This window comes from Mastigoproctus giganteus, chromosome 12 (assembly GCF_048544385.1).
Source record: "Mastigoproctus giganteus isolate SK-2022 chromosome 12, ASM4854438v1, whole genome shotgun sequence".
In the NCBI taxonomy this organism is placed as follows: domain Eukaryota; kingdom Metazoa; phylum Arthropoda; class Arachnida; order Uropygi; family Thelyphonidae; genus Mastigoproctus; species Mastigoproctus giganteus.
This window is the reverse complement of record NC_143586.1, coordinates 32,414,375-32,433,305: the sequence shown is the minus strand read 5'-3', so window position 1 is coordinate 32,433,305 and position 18,931 is coordinate 32,414,375. Positions and strand designations below refer to the sequence as shown.

General features: G+C 35.4%; 1 protein-coding gene across 4 annotated transcripts in view; it reads left to right on the top strand.

Annotated features, from left to right (window-relative positions):
* LOC150076857 (uncharacterized) overlaps positions 1–18,931 on the top strand; it is a 122,551-nt gene that overhangs the window by 20,851 nt on the left and 82,769 nt on the right. For 2 of the 4 annotated variants that reach the window (XM_090386043.1, XM_090386042.1), the window contains exon 2: positions 923–1,037. In XM_090386043.1, the coding sequence (XP_090242169.1) occupies positions 998–1,037 (40 nt within the window). In that variant the 5' untranslated portion in view covers positions 923–997. Of the gene's footprint in view, positions 1–922; positions 1,038–18,931 lie in introns of those variants that run through there. The other 2 variants (XM_090386045.1, XM_090386044.1) reach the window with 1 other exon arrangement.

Genomic DNA, 18,931 nt, shown 5'->3' with positions numbered 1-18,931 from the left:
ATTTTCCCTGGAACAGAAGTGAAACTAACAGGTCTGTAATTACTTGTAATTACTATAATTACTCTGGCAGGCTGTCTGAGTGCAGACAGCCTGTCAGAGCAGGTCATGACTGTCCAGGCTGTTCTTTCCCAAAGATTTCTCGTAATATGCCTTCGCTTGCCTAATCTCCTTTGGGACTTGATTACAGACTAGTTTATATCTGTCATAGGCTTCTGTGTCACCTGATAATTTATATGCATCCCATGCATTTTTCTTTTCTGCTACAAGCCGCATTAATTCATCTGATATCCATTTAGGCCTAAACCTTGAACCGTATTTCTTAGTTGGTATGAAAAGCCTAGTGTCCTCCAAGATTAATTCCCTGAAGGCCTCCCATTTAGAATTCACTGTTGGTAACATCATCAGTTGATCCCACTCTATAGAATTAAAAAACTCTCTCAGCCAATCAGCAAGATTCATAACATTATTCGACCTTACAATATATGATGGTGTATTTTATGCTGCAGAGCTGAATGCATTTTACCAGTTAATTATGAATGCGTAACTGATAGCAGATATATAAAATACCAAAACAAACAAGATTTTTTTATTTGCTGTCAATGCTCTTCATTTTGTATATATTTTTAAATATTCCCACAAATTCATACTTAGCACCTTAGCCATATCAGCTAGCACCAGCCATTTTGCAATTTGCACAGTTGTCATCAGAAGTGAAATGGGAACACTGGGTTTGCTGTATAGCATAATATCTTTCAAAGATATATATATTTTTGTTACAAATATAAATGAGCTTATAAAGATAATGTTTTCATTTCTTTAGTTTAGAGATTAGAACTTGGCTCTCCTAAACAAGTATTAAAGAATTCAGCCAGTTTATTTTGATAATTTCAGTTCAGTTTCTTTTATTTAAATTTTATTCTAGAACTTTCCACCAGAACTGTGGTTTCTTGCAATAACTCTAGAGAAAACCAAAGACAGGTTCCCTTCATTTGTACGTATGGTAACAGCAGAAAGTGTGAGTTTTATACCCTCTACAGGTGAGATTCATGTTATTTTTTATATTTATATATATATAATAACAGAAAGTAAAGTGAAACCTTTTAAAAAATAAATCTAATAAGATTAGCATTAGAACAGGGGGCAGCAAATTTGTTTCGGAGTTCGGCACTGCTTGTGAAACTCAGGCACAAAATAAAATAAATGTGGGGATATTAAAAAGCTCTACTTTTTATACTCCTGTGACCCAAGTCAGCCTAGTAATAATAAGGCTGGCTTGTGTAGTTTTCTTTTAGCAATTGTAAATTAAAAAATGAAATTTGGAAATTTCCTGTAGCATTCAAGCAGCATGTTTCCCAGTCTCAGTCAGGAAGTTTGAATGATAATAAAACTGTCAGTTGAACTGCATATTGTGTAATATTTGGTACGAACAGTGACTTTCATTATGTATATAATACAGCTTCAAAGAATATGTGAGTTTTAGGAAAAGATATAGATGAACAGTGCACTGTTGAGTCAGTTTGGTGTGACATAAGCACTGCGAAAGCAAAAATAAGAGTAGGAGTGTGTTATAGGCCTAATGACTCGAATGAGTACAATGAACAATTGTACAGAGAAATAGAGTGGGCTAGTAAATCAGAATGTCTTATAATGGGGGATTTTAACTTCCCAGATATTGACTGGAACTTGTGGGTTGGTCACTCACACACTAGTCAGACTTTTGTGGATTTATTGGATGATTATTTTGTGCAGCAGCAGCATGTTCGAGAGGCAACCAGAGAGAGTAATACTCTTGATCTGGTTATCAGCAGTGATCATTCGTGTATTAAGAATTTGCAGATAAAGGAACCACTTGGTGGCAGTGATCAAAGTGTACTGATGTGGGATTTACTTAAAGATTTAATTACCATCAGGGGTAAAGGAAAAGGTTTTTGCTTCCGTAAAGGTGAGTACAGTGGTCTCAGAAAGTTTTTAAATTCTGTACAGTTGGATCAACCGATGTTGTTACCAACAGTAAATTCTAAGTGGGAAGCATTCAAGAAATTAATCGTGGATGCTACTAAAAGTTTCATACTTATTAAGAAATATTGTTCAAAGTTTAGGCCTAAATGGTTATCAAATGAACTAATGAGACTCTTGACAGAGAAGAAAAATGCATGGGATGCATATAAATTATCAAGCGACTCAGAAGCCTATGGCAGATATAAGCTACTCTTTAATCAGGTCACAAAGGAGGTTAGGCAGGCGAAGGCAAATTACGAGAAATCCTTGGGAAAAGATGCTAAGAAAAACAGCAAGGATTTCTTTACTTATATAAACTCTAAAAGGAAGGGGATGAATCTGATTGGTCCACTTGACATCAATGGTGCGACTGTTGGTGATCCTGCTCAGATAGCAAACAAACTGAATGAGTATTTTGCATCTACATCACACATGAGGAGTTATTAAGGTTTGAAAATGGCAGAAGGTTATCAAATTGTAGCAGGATACTTAATGATTTTGTAATAACTGAGAGCAAAGTGGAGGAGAAATTGTTGAAGTTAAACATAAGAAAAGAACCTAGGGTGGATGGGATCTATCCAGTTATATTAAAGGCGGCGGCAAAGCAACTAAGCAAACCCTTAGCCATAATTATGACTGCATGCTTGGACTCAGGGGAGATTCCCACGGACTGGAGATTTGCAAATGTATCCCCAATTCACAAAGGGGGATCGAAGGGTGACACGACTAATTACAGACCAGTTAGTTTAACTTGTGTTCCTGGTAAAATAATGGAGTTACTGGTTAAAGATGCATTTCTGGATCATTTAGACAAGACTGCAGCAATAATTCAGACACAGCATGGGTTTGTTAAGGGAAAGTCTTGTCTGACAAATTTGATAGGATATTATGATGTGGTTACAAAGGAACTGGATGCAAAAAATAATTTTGATATCATATTTCAGGAAAGCTTTTGACACTGTTGCACATGGAAGACTATTGTACAAATTGGAGCAGAATGGTATTAAGGGTAAGTTGCTACAATGGATAAAAGGATGGTTAAGTGGGAGAAGACAGAGGGTAGTAATCAATGGGTGCTGCTCTTTGTGGACTAATGTTATTAGTGGAGTCCCACAGGGTTTGGTGTTGAGTCCACTGTTTTGTATATTTATTAATGATATTGATGAAGGTATATCAGGCTTAATGTCGAAGTTTGCAAATGATACAAAGGTTGGCAGGGTTGTTAATGACAGTAATGGCTGTGTGCTACTGCAACAGGATCTAGATAATTTGGGCAGATGGGCTAAGAAGTGGCAACTGAAGTTTAACCTTGACAAATGCAAAGTACTGCATATGGGTAGAAGTAACCCCAGATAAACGTACCAACTGTGTGGTACTACATTTAAGGTGGTAGAAAATGAAAAAGACCTGGGAGTAATTGTGCAGTCAGATATGAAGTTTTCTGAGCAATGCAGACAGGCTGCCAGGCCAGGTCATGGGGTTTTGTCAATGATAAATAGGAATTTTGCTAGCAGGGAAAAGGTGGTGATTGTCCCTCTGTATAAGGCAATGGTTATGCCAAATCTTGAGTACTGCGTACAGGTCTGGAGGCCTCATTTTAGGAAGGATGTAGATTTACTTGAGCATGTACAGAGAAGGGCAACAAGATTGGTGAGGGTGATGAAGGGATCCTCTTACCAAGATAGGCTTAAGTTCTGCAAATTGCAGTGGCTGGAGACTAGGCACCTCCGTGGTGATCTGATTGAAGTGTATAAGGCCTTGAATGGGTTGAGGATGCTGAATTCTGATGGGATCCTTCCACTTGTTCAGATTACGAACCTAAGGGGGCATAAATTCAAATTAAGAAAGGATGGATGTAGAATAGATGTGCGGAAATTTGCTTTTAGCCAGCGGGTGGTTAATTGCTGGAACAAACTTCCATCTGTCGTTGTGGAAGTTGATAGGTTGAATAAATTTAAGGAGGAACTGGACAGGCATTTGGAGGGAATGGTGTTATTTATTTATTTTTTTTTTTTGGCTGATGCTGCATAAGCTCATACACTTGCTTTCTTGCATCACATGCCACTACTACTACTACTACTATATCAATTTTTTTAATGTAATTTGCAATTGCCAAAGGTTCAAATTGGAGTATTTAGCCATATTTGGAACATAAAATAAATGAACACACAAATGAAGTTTTGTAGAAAGGGTCAGCTGAGCTTTTGTTTTGACATTCTGTATTATCTTGAGATTAATAGCTAAGATATACTCTTTTTAATGAGAATTTGTAGTTCATTAAATAATAATGTAAATAAACATTACTCACAGAACCTGGCATACTGTTAGGTAAGAGTAAAATTACTGTGTTGCACGTATTGAGTTAAAAGAATATTAAACTTATAAGGATTGGTGAAGGTTGACCTAGTTTTTACAAAAAAACATTAGCCACGAATAACAGAATCATCAATCTTGATAATTGCCCTGCTACACTGACTTATTTTTGGAATTGGTGTGGCAAGGCACTTAATGCTCAGTAACATAAAAGGAGTAGGCTGATTGCATAGCCAATTCAGATATTAGGACACAAAATGAGTTCATCTGTCTTGAATTTCTGCTCTCTCTCTCTCTCTCTCTCTCTCTCTCTCTCTCTCTCTCTCTCTCTCTCTCTCTCTCTCTCTCTCTCTCTCTCTCTCGCCAGGTACATCTTTGGACTGAGGGCTGATGACCCTCCTATGTGTATGTCCTGTGGCACAGTTTTAACTATGAGACACATTTTAATTGATTGTCCAGATTTTAGTAATATCCATTCTACTGCTTTTAATCATCTGACTGAGCCGTATACACTCAGTCAGATTTTATCCGACAATGACAATGTCTGCTATTTTTAGATTTTTAAAATCAATAAATATTTTTGCTCGTTTATAAAACTTACATTTTTCTTATACTTCTTGACATAGTGACCTAACTAATTAGGTCACTGAAAGTTTAGATTTTTTTTTTATAAATGACATGGTCTTGGCGCATTATAGCCTTAGTAGCTAATGCGCCAATAAAACCAAAACAAACAAACAAACAAACATCTTTGGACCAAACGAGATAATAATTGGAGGGTAAATCCAGACTGTAAAGAGGAAGTTCGTGATTTTCAAACTTAGGTTTGACGGTATTATCAGATTTTCCATATTATGGATGTGTGTTGTTGTGCAGTACAATGATTCTGTTTGATGATATTTCAAGGTGTTTTTTATGAACGTCATTTCTGTACAAAGTGACAGAAAATTGACAAAGGTCAGGTCTCTATTGAATCCCAAAAGACATGTGCCATGATATTGTCATCTGAACGCTGTCTCTTAAATTTTTTGGGTGGTGTGTATCCTTTGTGTATCATTCATACTTGACCTCTTTGATTGTGGAGTGAAGTCTACCCTTGTCTCCTGCTTTACAACAGAATCTGTCTTGAAGAGCAGTTTCTGGGCTCCTGGCATAAGGCCATCATGCTTTCCCAAACTGCTGTCATCTTATAGCTCTGACCAGCTGCTTAATGAACATCCTGGAAGGAATGATTAATGCCAGCCTTATATGTTATCTGGAAGCAAAAGACCTTTTCAGCACACAATTTGGCTTCCAAAGGAACAGGTCAACCCTTGACCATCTAATTGGACTAGAAACATCTGTCTGAGATGCCTTTCTCAAACATGAGAACCTGGAATCAGTTTTACTTGATGTGGAAAAAAGTGTATGATCGGTTGAAGATTTGGAATTATAAAAGGCATTTATAACCTTGGTCACTTTGCAGTTTTTATCAAAATCTTCATGTCAAACTAGTCATTCCAAGTTTATGTGGGATTCACATACACACAGACACACTCTCTGTTTTGATCAGTCCTAAGTCTGCACCCTTTTCTATCAAAGTTAATTCTATTACAGAACAGCTTCCAATTGCACAATGCCCTCTTTGTCGACGACTTTAGTATTTTTACACAGTCATAAAACGTTGAGGGTCATCGAAAGGCAATAGCAACCATTGACTACCTCAACTCTTGGGCGATGACTAATGGCTTCAGGTTCTCACCTCTGTAGACCACCTTTGTACATTTTGTTGTAGATGGCTCTTTCGTCCTGAATCAGAACAGAAGCTTGGACAAAATGTGATTCCAGTAGCACCCAAGACAAAATTCCTGGGACTTGTATTCGTTAAGAAGACAAAGTGCACAAGGAATCTCAACCTCCTATGTACCCTCTCATCTAACAACTGAGGAGTGGATCGTTGCACCTTCATCTGTATCATGCATTTGTCAGGTCTAAACTAGCCTACAGGTAACAAAGATATGCATCTGCTTGAAACCATCTATGCATACTTTGTTTAAACCCATTCTGCCATCAGATCATCCACCTTGGAGAGCCTTATGTTATGCCTGATGGCCGAATGGGTGTAGCCATCAAAGTATAACAGGGAGCATTCTGAATTACCTCTGTCCAGAGTTTAAACAACCTGTATTTAGAACATTAGCTTAGCTTGCCCCGAGGAGGAGCCCTCTTGGTCTTGTTTTTTCTCGGCCATACTCTTTACGTTTCTTTGTTATTTGAACTTCAGCTCTTATGCTGATAATATTTTCCTGGCTTTTCCAGTCCCTTCTGGGAATACTAGCCTTTTCAATTCATTTTGTAGGGCTGAATAACTGATTGACAACCTTCTGGATTATAGGGAACATTTTGGTTTGCATGTCAACCCCTCAAAGACCAAGTCTGTCATTTGCTCCTTTGACAATTTCCTCTTTCCTACAAATTAGAATCCAGTCTAAATTAATTTCCCCTGTAAATCAGATTAAATATTTAGATCTGGATCCCAAACTTCTTCTCTCAGTCCATTACACATAACTTTAGTCTACCATTCTAACAGCATTTTGTTTAATGAAGTGCTGCCTCACTTTCATAATTTGAACACTATTTGTTGGAAATATTATATCTATATCCTACATCACCTCTTTTATGCATTTTTAATCTGGTCTTTCATATCGAAATCTGCTCTTCAGCTTATCATTTTGGCTGAATATTTTCTCATCAGATAGTTAAATGCTAAGCTGGGAGGTTCTGTTGTGTCATCTCATCATCAACTGTGTCAATACAAAGCAGTTCGCTGTTTTGCAACTCTGATGACTTTTTTTTTCCATTTTATTCATTTGTTGATTGGTGGACCCCAGGGTTCCCACCATTAGCCGCAGTTTAACATCATGTGGAGACAGCAGAGTAACTATGTAACTACAAAAACAGTCAACAATATCTATAGTTCTATATACAATTTCTAACAGGTTAACACTCATAAAATACAAGAAGGATCATCTTAAGTAAACAACTTAACTAACCAGATGGCCAGTAGAATGGCTAAAATATATTTAAATACATCTTCAGGTCAAACACAAGGTAGAACAAGAAGTTAAAAATAGAGTATATTACTCAAATCTCAATAGCAACTTTATCACAACAATCTCAGTGTGATTGTTGTGATAAAGTTGTGGGCATGTTTAATAAGGCAAAGCTAATTAAACATGACCGTCAAATACATTATCAAAGCATGTACAGCACAATTAATTAGTTTAAATATGTATATACCACACTCAAACCTTACACAAAAGGCATAAGGCTTCAGTAATAATAACAGTGACATTACCAGCAGAATAAGTTACTAAACCAAAGAATGATTGACCTTAGGATTAAGTGACAGCAGAGGAACTACACCAACCTCCAACTAATACCCAGGAATTTAAAATTGAATCTTCACAGTCGACTTGCAATTTCCAGAAGTGAAAGTTTGCAAATAAAAGATTCACTTATATCTTCCAGAATGAAAGTTCATAAGAAAGCAGACATTAATGATACACATGTTTGACACTTAATCCAGTCAGAGTATAAGCTAGACCAACCAAACAATGTATACAATTATACATTAAGTCCAGCTCTCCGGACCAATAACAATTACAAATACGCCATATTCCTGCAGCTTGCAACAAGGTGAAAGTTCACAAGCACGAGTTTCCCAAGTAGTAAGTTAAAATCAAAACGATCAACAACAATACAGTATTTACACTATAAAAAATTACATCATTTATAACATATATGGTAGAATGTTTGCAATATTCCAACAGTTACCAATTATACAACAGACTCTCTTGTGACTTCCAGACTAGGTGAAAGTTCATAAGCCATGCACCTGTAGCTTCTAAACAATGTAAAAGTTCACAAGTACATCATTTCCATAATAAGAATCTGTTCCACTGAGAGCAAAAGTGCATAGCGGATCAAGTGCACGGCGTAAACAGGATAAAAGATGCTATCTACTAGCTTCTAAGCAGGGAAACACAAGTATATCATGAAGATGCATGTTAGGAACAACTTGTGTTATCAGAGTTCAGTATAACCGTGAAGTTCTCATTCAATTAAGAGACGCTGATTGATGCAGAAACTCTTCTTTTGAAAGCTCTGCCAGAAAAAGAGTTTCAGATGATAAAAACATTTTCTGTTTGCACCAAGGCCCTTTTTCACAGTCTGGGAAAAGTTGGAACTGATGACTCCAGTTGAATCCTAAGATCACAATAAGATGGACAATCAAAGAGAATGTGGTCAGCAGATTCAACAGCTCCACACAGACAAGAGGAAGTGTCAGAGAGACCAAATTTAAACAACTTCTTATTTAAACTACCATGTTCTGTTAGAAGAAACATTCCATACACACTCAGTGACATCCAGAGTAGATCCTTTTTGAGAAAATCTTTCACCTCAGGAAAAAATTCTCTCGTTACAGAGCTGACCGAAGAAGATCAGTTCTGTTGCCACAAGGAGACAAAATGAGTACACAGTCTCTTTGTTTCATTATTTAAACTTTCCTCTAGGTTTAACTGAACACCACCAAAGGATAGAGGGATATTCTTTCTCAAATAAAAAAGAAGGTATTTGTATTGTATCTTGTACTGAATTGGGAGTTTGCCAAGTAGGACCTATAAGGCAGCAGTGGACGTAGTTTTAAAAGCCCTTGACACCAAAGGAAGAGCAGATCTTTGAGCCTGCTGCAGTTGATTAATAATCAACTTTGTTAGTGCGAAACCCCCAAGCTCCATCACCATAGGAAATAATTTCCAAGAAGATACAGTTATAGTAGAGATGCAACGTCTGTCCTTTAATTCCCCAATCTTGTTTTGCAATCTGCCTTAGTTTTACCCTCAGAACCTTACATTTATCTTTGACATACTTCACATCAGTAGGAAACTTCAATGGTCATCCAGTAGTATGCCCAAATATTTAACTGTAGAATATAGTGTATCACCTTTCCATTATTCCATTATCACCTTTCCACCTTTCCAACCTTCCTTTCAGAAGCATCTGGAACATTTTGGGAGACGAAATTTGAAGTTTATGAGTTAAGGTCCAGTTGGATAATTCTACTAATACCGAGTTTGCAGTGTCCTCCAGTTGTTTTCTAGAATTTCTGCTGACCAAGGTAGTTAGGTCATCAGCATACACTACCATTCGAATGTTAGAGAAAGTTTTACTCAGCCATTTATCAAAAACGATGTTCCAACACGAGCTCAAGAATGGACTCCTGTGGGCAGCCTCTGATAACAACTCTTGAGGTCTCATTTAAGCCATAACTTACTTTGATGAGATGGTCAGAAAAGTAACTCCTGAGAGTACATTTAAAGTGACAATTCTAGTTTATTTCTTGGCACAATTCTACTGTATTGAATGGTGCATAAATTGTGTGCTTGTCCTGCTCATGTGAGTTGTTTTCATGATGAGAGTTACACAAACACTTTTATGTATAAAGTGCATTGTTGGTACTTTTATTTAAAAAAAAATGCATTATTCTTGGTTATGTGATAAGGTTAAATTAAAGGATAGTATTAAAAAGTGAATAATTTTAAAACTATTCTCTGCCTTTTCCAAGGTTATGAACTGGTTGTTTTTATGTAAGACAGTACGCACTGGAGAGTTAGAGGCCTATACAAGGATAATTCCTGCTCATAAGTTATATTTTATGATTAATTATAAAATACTCAAGGCTGTTTTGTGTTGGCCATTTTATGTATTTTTTCAGCCTATAGAATTTAAAGTGTGTCGGAATATGCTATAGTATTAGGTCCACAGAACAATAAACTCCATTAAGATAAAATATGCGAATATATAAAAATATATGAATATATATAATAGCATATATATGTATATATTATGACACTTATACTACATGAATTGGGAAAACAAATAGGTTTTTATTGATACTTATTTTATTTACAAGCACAGTATTGACTTGAAATTGCTATCTGGTGATGTCACAGCAGTGGTTCTCAAACATTTTTGGTTAGCGGTACACTGTAAAACATACAGTGCACCAATATAAAATTTTTCTGGCGCATTTGTGTACAAAATTAAAAATATATTAATTTATTTTAAACTATGAATAAAAATAACTTAAACTATAGAAAACTATTACAGCCACTTCCCGGCTTACGTAACACTTGACTTGGAAATTTGACTTTATGTAAGTTTTTGCCAGCTGGTGGAAAAGTATTTTGCATCTCGTAGGAATAAATGGAGGTACAAGAATCCCTCGATTAGTGCGATTAATTGGTTCCGCGATAATGGCGCATTATGCGAAATCATGCTAATCGAAGTTAATAATCAATACAAAATAGCCTAATTTGTTCCATGACCTAAAATATACCAATCAATATTTTTAAAAATACATTTCTCATGGCAGTTTAATGTACAGTATAAAAGCAAAGGATAATTATAAATATTTGCAGTACAGTAATCAAACATTTATTGAAATTAAAAAATTACAATATATAACTCACTTTATTTCTTTGTAAAATATTTCAAAAGGCTGGTTTGTGCAGACTTTTCTTTCTTCCTTTCATCATAAATTTGCTTGTATGGATATACATCTTTTTCAATGTTCCTGCAAATTTGCATACTGTGCTTGATATCTGGGTCTGTATCCATGATTAGTTGTTTCAAATATTCAGCTGCACAAAATATTCCTTCAAGTTCTTTTAATGTCAATTTCTTTTCTTGAACATTTTCTTCCTCGCAAATTTCCGCCTCATCATATTCTCGTTGTTCATCAATATTAAGCAGGTCAGAATCACTTAATTGTTCTGAATGTGATTCCAGCAATTTGCGAACATCACTGTTGTCGATTTCATCACAACCTAGATCTCTTCCAGTATTTGCTATTTCATCAATAACAGTGTTGACATGAGTGAAACTACAGAAATCATTTGTGCAATGTGGCAAAATATGTTTCCAAACTGCTCTCATATTGCTGGATGTTACTTCAGACCATGACTCATGAATATTGTCTATTGCTTTCCTGATGTAATTTCTCCAAAATTTAACTAAAACTGCACCATCTCCATTTGTTGCTTCAATTGCTTGCGCAAATGTTCTGCGTAAATAATAGGCTTTAAAAGTAGTGATATGCTTTGATCCATAGGCTGTAAAAGACTTTTCATATTTGGAGGTAAAAAAATAACTCACATTTTCACACAAATCAGAAAGTGCTGGTGGGTGGCCCAGGGCATTGTCTAAAATTAATAAAATTTTGAATGCAAGGTTATTTTCTTTACAGTAGGACTTAAATTTCGGACAAAAATAGCTAGTGAACCACTCTTCAAATAAAGCTTTCGTGACTCAAGCTTTTTTATTAGAGCGCCAAACAACAGGTTGGCTTGATTTATTAAAACCTTTACCGAAAGATCTGGGAGTTTCATTTCTGTAGATAACCATGGGTTTTAATTTCAAATCGCCTTCTGCATTGCCTCCCAATAAAAGTGTTATTCTATCTTTGGAAACTTTATAGTCTAGTTGAGCCTTTTCTTTTTTTGCTAGAAAGGTTTTTTTTGGCATTCATTTCCAAGAAAAGGCCTGTTTCATCAGCATTAAATATCTGTTGATCTGTGTAGCCACCATCATCAAAGATTTTCTTTAAAATTTTGGGATATTCATGGCTGCATCTTTATCTGCACTTGCCACTTCTCCAGTCAATGCAACATTATGCAGTCCTGTTCTTTTCTTAAAACGTTCAAACCAGCCTTTACTAGGTGAAATTTTCTTCTGTTTCCGCTTCAATTACTTTCTTTTGAAGAACTTACGTGAACATTTTCTTCAGTTACCACTCTACCTAAGTTTTGTATTGTTGACATTTCCTTTAACATTGCAAAATACTCAAGGCTTTTGTTTTTATGGTCATTGTGCAGATTGGAATTCTTTTTTGATTGCAGTCTTCTATCCAAATGGCTAAAAGACGTTCCATCTCAATCATCGTACACTTCTATTTCTCATGGTTTGTGTGCGTGCTGACGATGAAGCAGGCTTACCTTTTTTCCTTGTATGCTTAAAATTGTCTGAACCGTTGATTCAGGCATTCCAAAATGTCGAGAAATTTGTATTTTACTATCACCTTCTTCAAATCAAAGACTTCAATTTTTTCATCTAAAATTATCACCTTTCTTTTCTTTTTACAGAGACACTATCAGATACACTTTTCCTTTTATCCATAGTTAATAATTATGTAATATAGAAATTAATGTAATTAATTAGTATGCACATTAAATCAGAATATTAGTAAAACGGCATCGTTTTAAGTTATATCTCATATTGTGAATACCTTCACAACGAGTTGCCATGATATTGCACTACTTCGAATAAGTAATGCTTCACCTAAGGAGAAGACTAATGTTACTTATTCTCAGATGGATACCACCACCCAGACGACACCGTTTCAGGGTTATTTGGCCCTTCTTCGGTGGGTGGGTAGGTACCCGAGTGATGCAATGATGGCAAAACAGTTATGAAGTATAACTCCACAATATGAGAGATGCCTGATGGTGTATCATGTATTTAGACTCAAGTCTAAACACATGATACACCATCAGGCAAACTTGAGTCTAAATACATGATACACCATCAGGCATCTCTCATATTGTGGAGTTATACTTCATAACTGTTTTGCCATCATTGCCTCACTCGGGTACCTACCCACCCACCGAAGAAGGGCCAAATAGCCCTGAAACGGTGCCGTCTGGGTGGTGGTATCCATCTGAGAATAAGTAACATTAGTCTTCTCCTTAGGTGAAGCGTTACTTATTCGAAGTAGTGCAATATCATGGCAACTCGTTGTGAAGGTATTCACAATATGAGATATAACTTAAAACAATGCCGTTTTACTAATATTCTGATTTATTCAGATATAGCTATGTATTTCTGATGCGTTTGCACTATATTTATACATAGTCTAGACTCCTCTATAGCTTGAGGCTTATGCCCTAAACGCTTGAGTCTATATGCACATTAATTAATGTAAACAACATGTAATGGCGGAATATAACAGTCTGCACGTCAACACACAACGTAAGAACAACTGAAAGTGCATGTTAGAAATATTGCAATTGTTGTAACAATACACATTTGAAATAATCCGTTTCGCGATGCGAAATAAACAGTAACTCCCTTTTGTGAACAGAGCCGCGTGCTCACTAAAAAAAGCGATACATTTCTATAATGTTATGCATACTTTAGCAGTATGAATCAGAGCTGTAATACTCAATATGTTCTACGTTGATAATAATATTAGTAAATTAATAAGAGGAGTTTACCTCAATATAGTACGTGGAACACTTCCATATGATACCCTCCAGAAATTAAAACGGAAAAAACGAAAAAATCGACAACTTACCGGTACATTAAAGTAAAATGTAAATAATTAAAGTAAAATATAAATAATTAAATAATCAATTTAACACAATTCAAAATCAATTCAAAACAATTAAAATTCAAATTAACGCAATTAAAAGAATCTAACGAAAATATTCAAAACGATTTTCCTTCCTGAAGCTGACAATGCTTTTCGACCGACTGTCGTGATCACAGGAATGAAAATTACCGAATCAGGCTAAACCTGCAACTTAAATAGTGATTATATGTCTTCGCGCATGCGCATAAAGGTCCACGCATCGGAGATCAAATATGGCCGCCGAACATTAACAGAATTCTCGTGTAATTTAATTTCAACGGTTTCTGCAATTAATAGTTGCGTATAATTACGTTGAACGTTAAGTATTTTGGCCTCGTTAAATAAAAAAGTATGTTTTTCGTTAATGGCATGAAAGGCTAATTCTGACGCTGCTGAACGAGAAGCACGAACTGAGGCTTCGTGTTGATTTACACGAATATTAAGAGAAAACCGCGTCGAACCCTGGTAAGACGAGTCGCAATCACCGCAAGAAATGTTGTATACTAGATCAGTGTTTCTCAAAGGGTGTGCCGCGTCACATTAGTGTGCCGCAAAATTTTCCAAGTGTGCCGCGAAATCTTAAAAAAAAAACTAGCGTCGTTTTTATTTTAACATCATTGTCCGAATATTTTATTTTGGTTGTAAGAATTGTTTGCATAACACAAATATAATATAAGTATAAATAAAAAAAATGTTAATATTATTTTTCGTTCTATTTATTTAATTTAGAAATTTCTTCTTCTATGACTACGTAGGTGTGCCGCGAAATTTTTCTTCTTTGGAAAATGTGCCACGAGAGTAAAAAGATTGAGAAACACTGTACTAGATCATTAATTTGTGTTGCGAACTCGGAAAGAACCGAGCGATTGTTCAGTATAGTGTGTAACTTCCGTATAGGCCTAACTATAATTTTAAATTCGGTATCTTTAAAGAATCTGTTAAGTTGTTTGTGCCACTGTTCAACATATGGGACAGAAATAAAGTATTTTTTGATATTACTATTGTTGATTGGTGTAGTATTTTTTATCCTATCCTTAGCTTGTACCCTAATTCGATTTATTGTGTTAATGGGATAACCCCTGTTCAAGAATCTGCTAGTTAATATTTGTATTTCTGAGTCCAAAGCGGAATCCGTCGTTGAATATTTATAGGCATTTAGAAATTGATTAAAGATAATCGATCTTTTGTAGGTGAACGGGTGGTAGTTATTATAATGAAGAAGCATACCGGTGTTTGTGGGTTTTCGATAGATGCTAAATTGTATTTTGTTCGAGTCACGGGTAAGCATGAAATTTAGAAAGTTTAATGACTTAGTATCCGTATCTTCCCTTTCCAATGTAAATTTGAGTCTAGAATGAATATTATTAAACGAATGTAAAATGTCTTGGATAGTACTACTATCAGTAATAACTAGAACATCGTCTAAATACCTCCCATAGTATGTGATACGGGGACGAAAAGGCGTCAAATGTATCTGCTCAATCGTTGAGAGATAGATCTCTGACATTAAGCCACTCAGGCTCAAACCCATTGGTAATCCAAAAATTTGTTTGTACACCTTGTCTCGAAAGGTGATGTAGTTAGCCTCAGCTAATAGTTTAATTAAGTGAAAAATTTCCTTAATGGGCAGCTTCGTATAATTAATCGGTGTCGAGTTTTTATTTAACATATCCCAAATAATATCTAATGTGTATTCAACGTTTACATTCGTATATAATGAGGTAACATCTAATGAGAATAAATTGTCATTGTCGCCGAGTCTGCAGTCTTTAAGATTATTAAATAATGTATCGTAATTCTTAATCCCAAATTGTATAACCTGTCTAAAAGGTTTTATAATATTATATACATGTGTGGCTAAGGCTGAAAATGCCGAGTTCTTGTAGGAAACAATAGGTCGAATCGGAAATCCAGGCTTGTGTAATTTTACCTGACCAAAAAGTGCAGGAATATTGTATGTTCTGGACTTCAATTCCTTCAACTGAACCATAGTAATGTAGTCGTTTTTACGATATGTGGTTAACGTTTTATTGTATTGATTTACCAAATTGGTAAACAGTGCCGGGTCCACTTCACGATAAGTGGAGGTATCAGACACAACTGAATCTAACTTATTAATATAATCATGTTTATCTAGTATTACCACTGTATCTCCTTTATCTGCCCTCTGTATAATAATGTCCTTATTTTCTCGAAGTTCTCGTAAAGCTGAACTGTCATGTGTATTCAATTTAGGAAGTCGCGTTTCTTTTATGTTATTTACTACTTGGTTAACTTGTTGAATAAATACATCTTTTTGTGGAACACTACGAAGTCCAAATTCAATATCAATTACGCATTGTTTTTTTGGCAGCTTTCGAGGTGGTAAATTATAATTTAATCCTTTGGATAAAAGTGAAATCTGGTCCTGCGATAGTGTACACGAGGAAAGATTTGTAACCTGTTGATATGTTGGTTCGTTGGATACTGGGTGAGGGGGTGTTCGTGAACTAGCCGACATATTCTGTGGTAGTGCGTTATGTGTCTGTGGGGGGGATGTCACCCAACTCGTGTGAACTTGGTCGCAAGCTCGCGACAATGTGTTAGAATTCGCATGAACGTGTCTTGAACTATTCGATAATGTTTGCAACTTATTAACGTGTCTGTTTTTTATTTCTGAGGCTTGTGCTACCCGTCGCAAATCTATGGAGGTCTTCAATACAGACCAATCATTCGGATGAAGATAATTTTTTAATTTATCGCGAAGCTTCCCAACCTGGGAAAGGTATTTTTGTTTATCCGAATATCGAGATTTTAAGGCAAGCTTAACAATATTACGCGATGTCGCCAGTGATAGTTGTTTTATGCCTGAAATTTTTTGATTTAAATTCACCCTGGCAAACTTCGGAACGATGTTGTTTTGAAGGCAATATTTTAGGAAAGAAATATGGTAATTTTGGGCCGAGTACCTTAGTGTAGATTTAATGTAATTTTGTACCAAGCCATTCAAAAAATCTCCCATAATTGTGTGTATCGATTGTATACTACTGGAGAGACAGGAAGTGAATGAAATAGTCAATAAGAGTTTGAAAATTAATTAGATAGTATGAATCAGAGCTGTAATACTCAATATGTTCTACGTTGATAATAATATTAGTAAATTAATAAGAGGAGTTTACCTCAATATAGTACGTGGAACACTTTCGTATGATACCCTCCAGAAATTAAAACGGAAAAAACGAAAAAATCGACAACTTACCGGTACATTAAAGTAAAATGTAAATAATTAAAGTAAAATATAAATAATTAAATAATCAATTTAACACAATTCAAAATCAATTCAAAACAATTAAAATTCAAATTAACGCAATTAAAAGAATCTAACGAAAATATTCAAAACGATTTTCCTTCCTGAAGCTGACAATGCTTTTCGACCGACTGTCGTGATCACAGGAATGAAAATTACCGAATCAGGCTAAACCTGCAACTTAAATAGTGATTATATGTCTTCGCGCATGCGCGTAAAGGTCCACGCTTTGGACTCAGAAATACAAATATTAACTAGCAGATTCTTGAACAGGGGTTATCCCATTAACACAATAAATCGAATTAGGGTACAAGCTAAGGATAGGATAAAAAATACTACGCCAATCAACAATAGTAATATCAAAAAATACTTTATTTCTGTCCCATATGTTGAACAGTGGCACAAACAACTTAACAGATTCTTTAAAGATACCGAATTTAAAATTATAGCTAGGCCTATACGGAAGTTACACACTATACTGAACAATCGCTCGGTTCTTTCCGAGTTCGCAACACAAATTAATGATCTAGTATACATTTCTTGCAGTGATTGCGACTCGTCTTACCAGGGTTCGACGCGGTTTTCTCTTAATATTCGTGTAAATCAACACGAAGCCTCAGTCGTGCTTCTCGTTCAGCAGCATCAGAATTAGCCTTTCATGCCATTAACGAAAAACATACTTTTTTATTTAACGAGGCCAAAATACTTAACGTTCAATGTAATTATACGCGACTATTAATTGCAGAAACCGTTGAAATTAAATTACACGAGAATTCTGTTAATGTTCGGCGGCCATATTTGATCTCCGATGCGTGGACCTTTACGCGCATGCGCGAAGACATATAATCACTATTTAAGTTGCAGGTTTAGCCTGATTCGGTAATTTTCATTCCTGTGATCACGACAGTCGGTCGAAAAGCATTGTCAGCTTCAGGAAGGAAAATCGTTTTGAATATTTTCGTTAGATTCTTTTAATTGCGTTAATTTGAATTTTAATTGTTTTGAATTGATTTTGAATTGTGTTAAATTGATTATTTAATTATTTATATTTTACTTTAATTATTTACATTTTACTTTAATGTACCGGTAAGTTGTCGATTTTTTCGTTTTTTCCGTTTTAATTTCTGGAGGGTATCATACGGAAGTGTTCCACGTACTATATTGAGGTAAACTCCTCTTATTAATTTCTGGAGGGTATCATACGGAAGTGTTCCACGTACTATATTGAGGTAAACTCCTCTTATTAATTTACTAATACTTTAGCAGTGTATTTACATTCAAAGCTTAGTACTGACTTTCGTAGCATCACCAGCTTCAGTTTCTTTAGGCCTAGGCCAAGCCTAAATACTGTGCTAATCGAAAATTGGTATCTAATTATAAACACGCTAATTCGAGTCTCGTGCTAATCGAGGGATTCCTGTATTGTGAAATTATCGTAATGTGACCCCAATAACATGTTTTTTTTTTTTTTTGTTTTTTTGGTAATTCGTTCCAAGACCTCAGAAGTTGAAATTTTCGCTATATAACTAAGCTATTTATCTGTCTAAAAGGTCATTTTTATAATGGAAATTGCACTACACTTTCATTGTTATCATATGTTCCGTTATAAGAATCAATTTCGAATGCCTTTGTGATATTTTTCTAAAACACAATTCTGGAGGTCACTACCATAAAACAATAAAAACAATTTGCACTTTCTGGTTTATTGGACTTTTCCATTAGCACAATCTATTATAAATGGGTAGTAAACTCGATCTTATTGAATTTGCGATAATACCGATAACTGGAATTGTGTGGGTTTTTACATTACGGTATTATGGTGAAATGAGTTTTCCTTCACTGAAATCTTCAATCATATAAAAAACAAATAAATTTTCAGA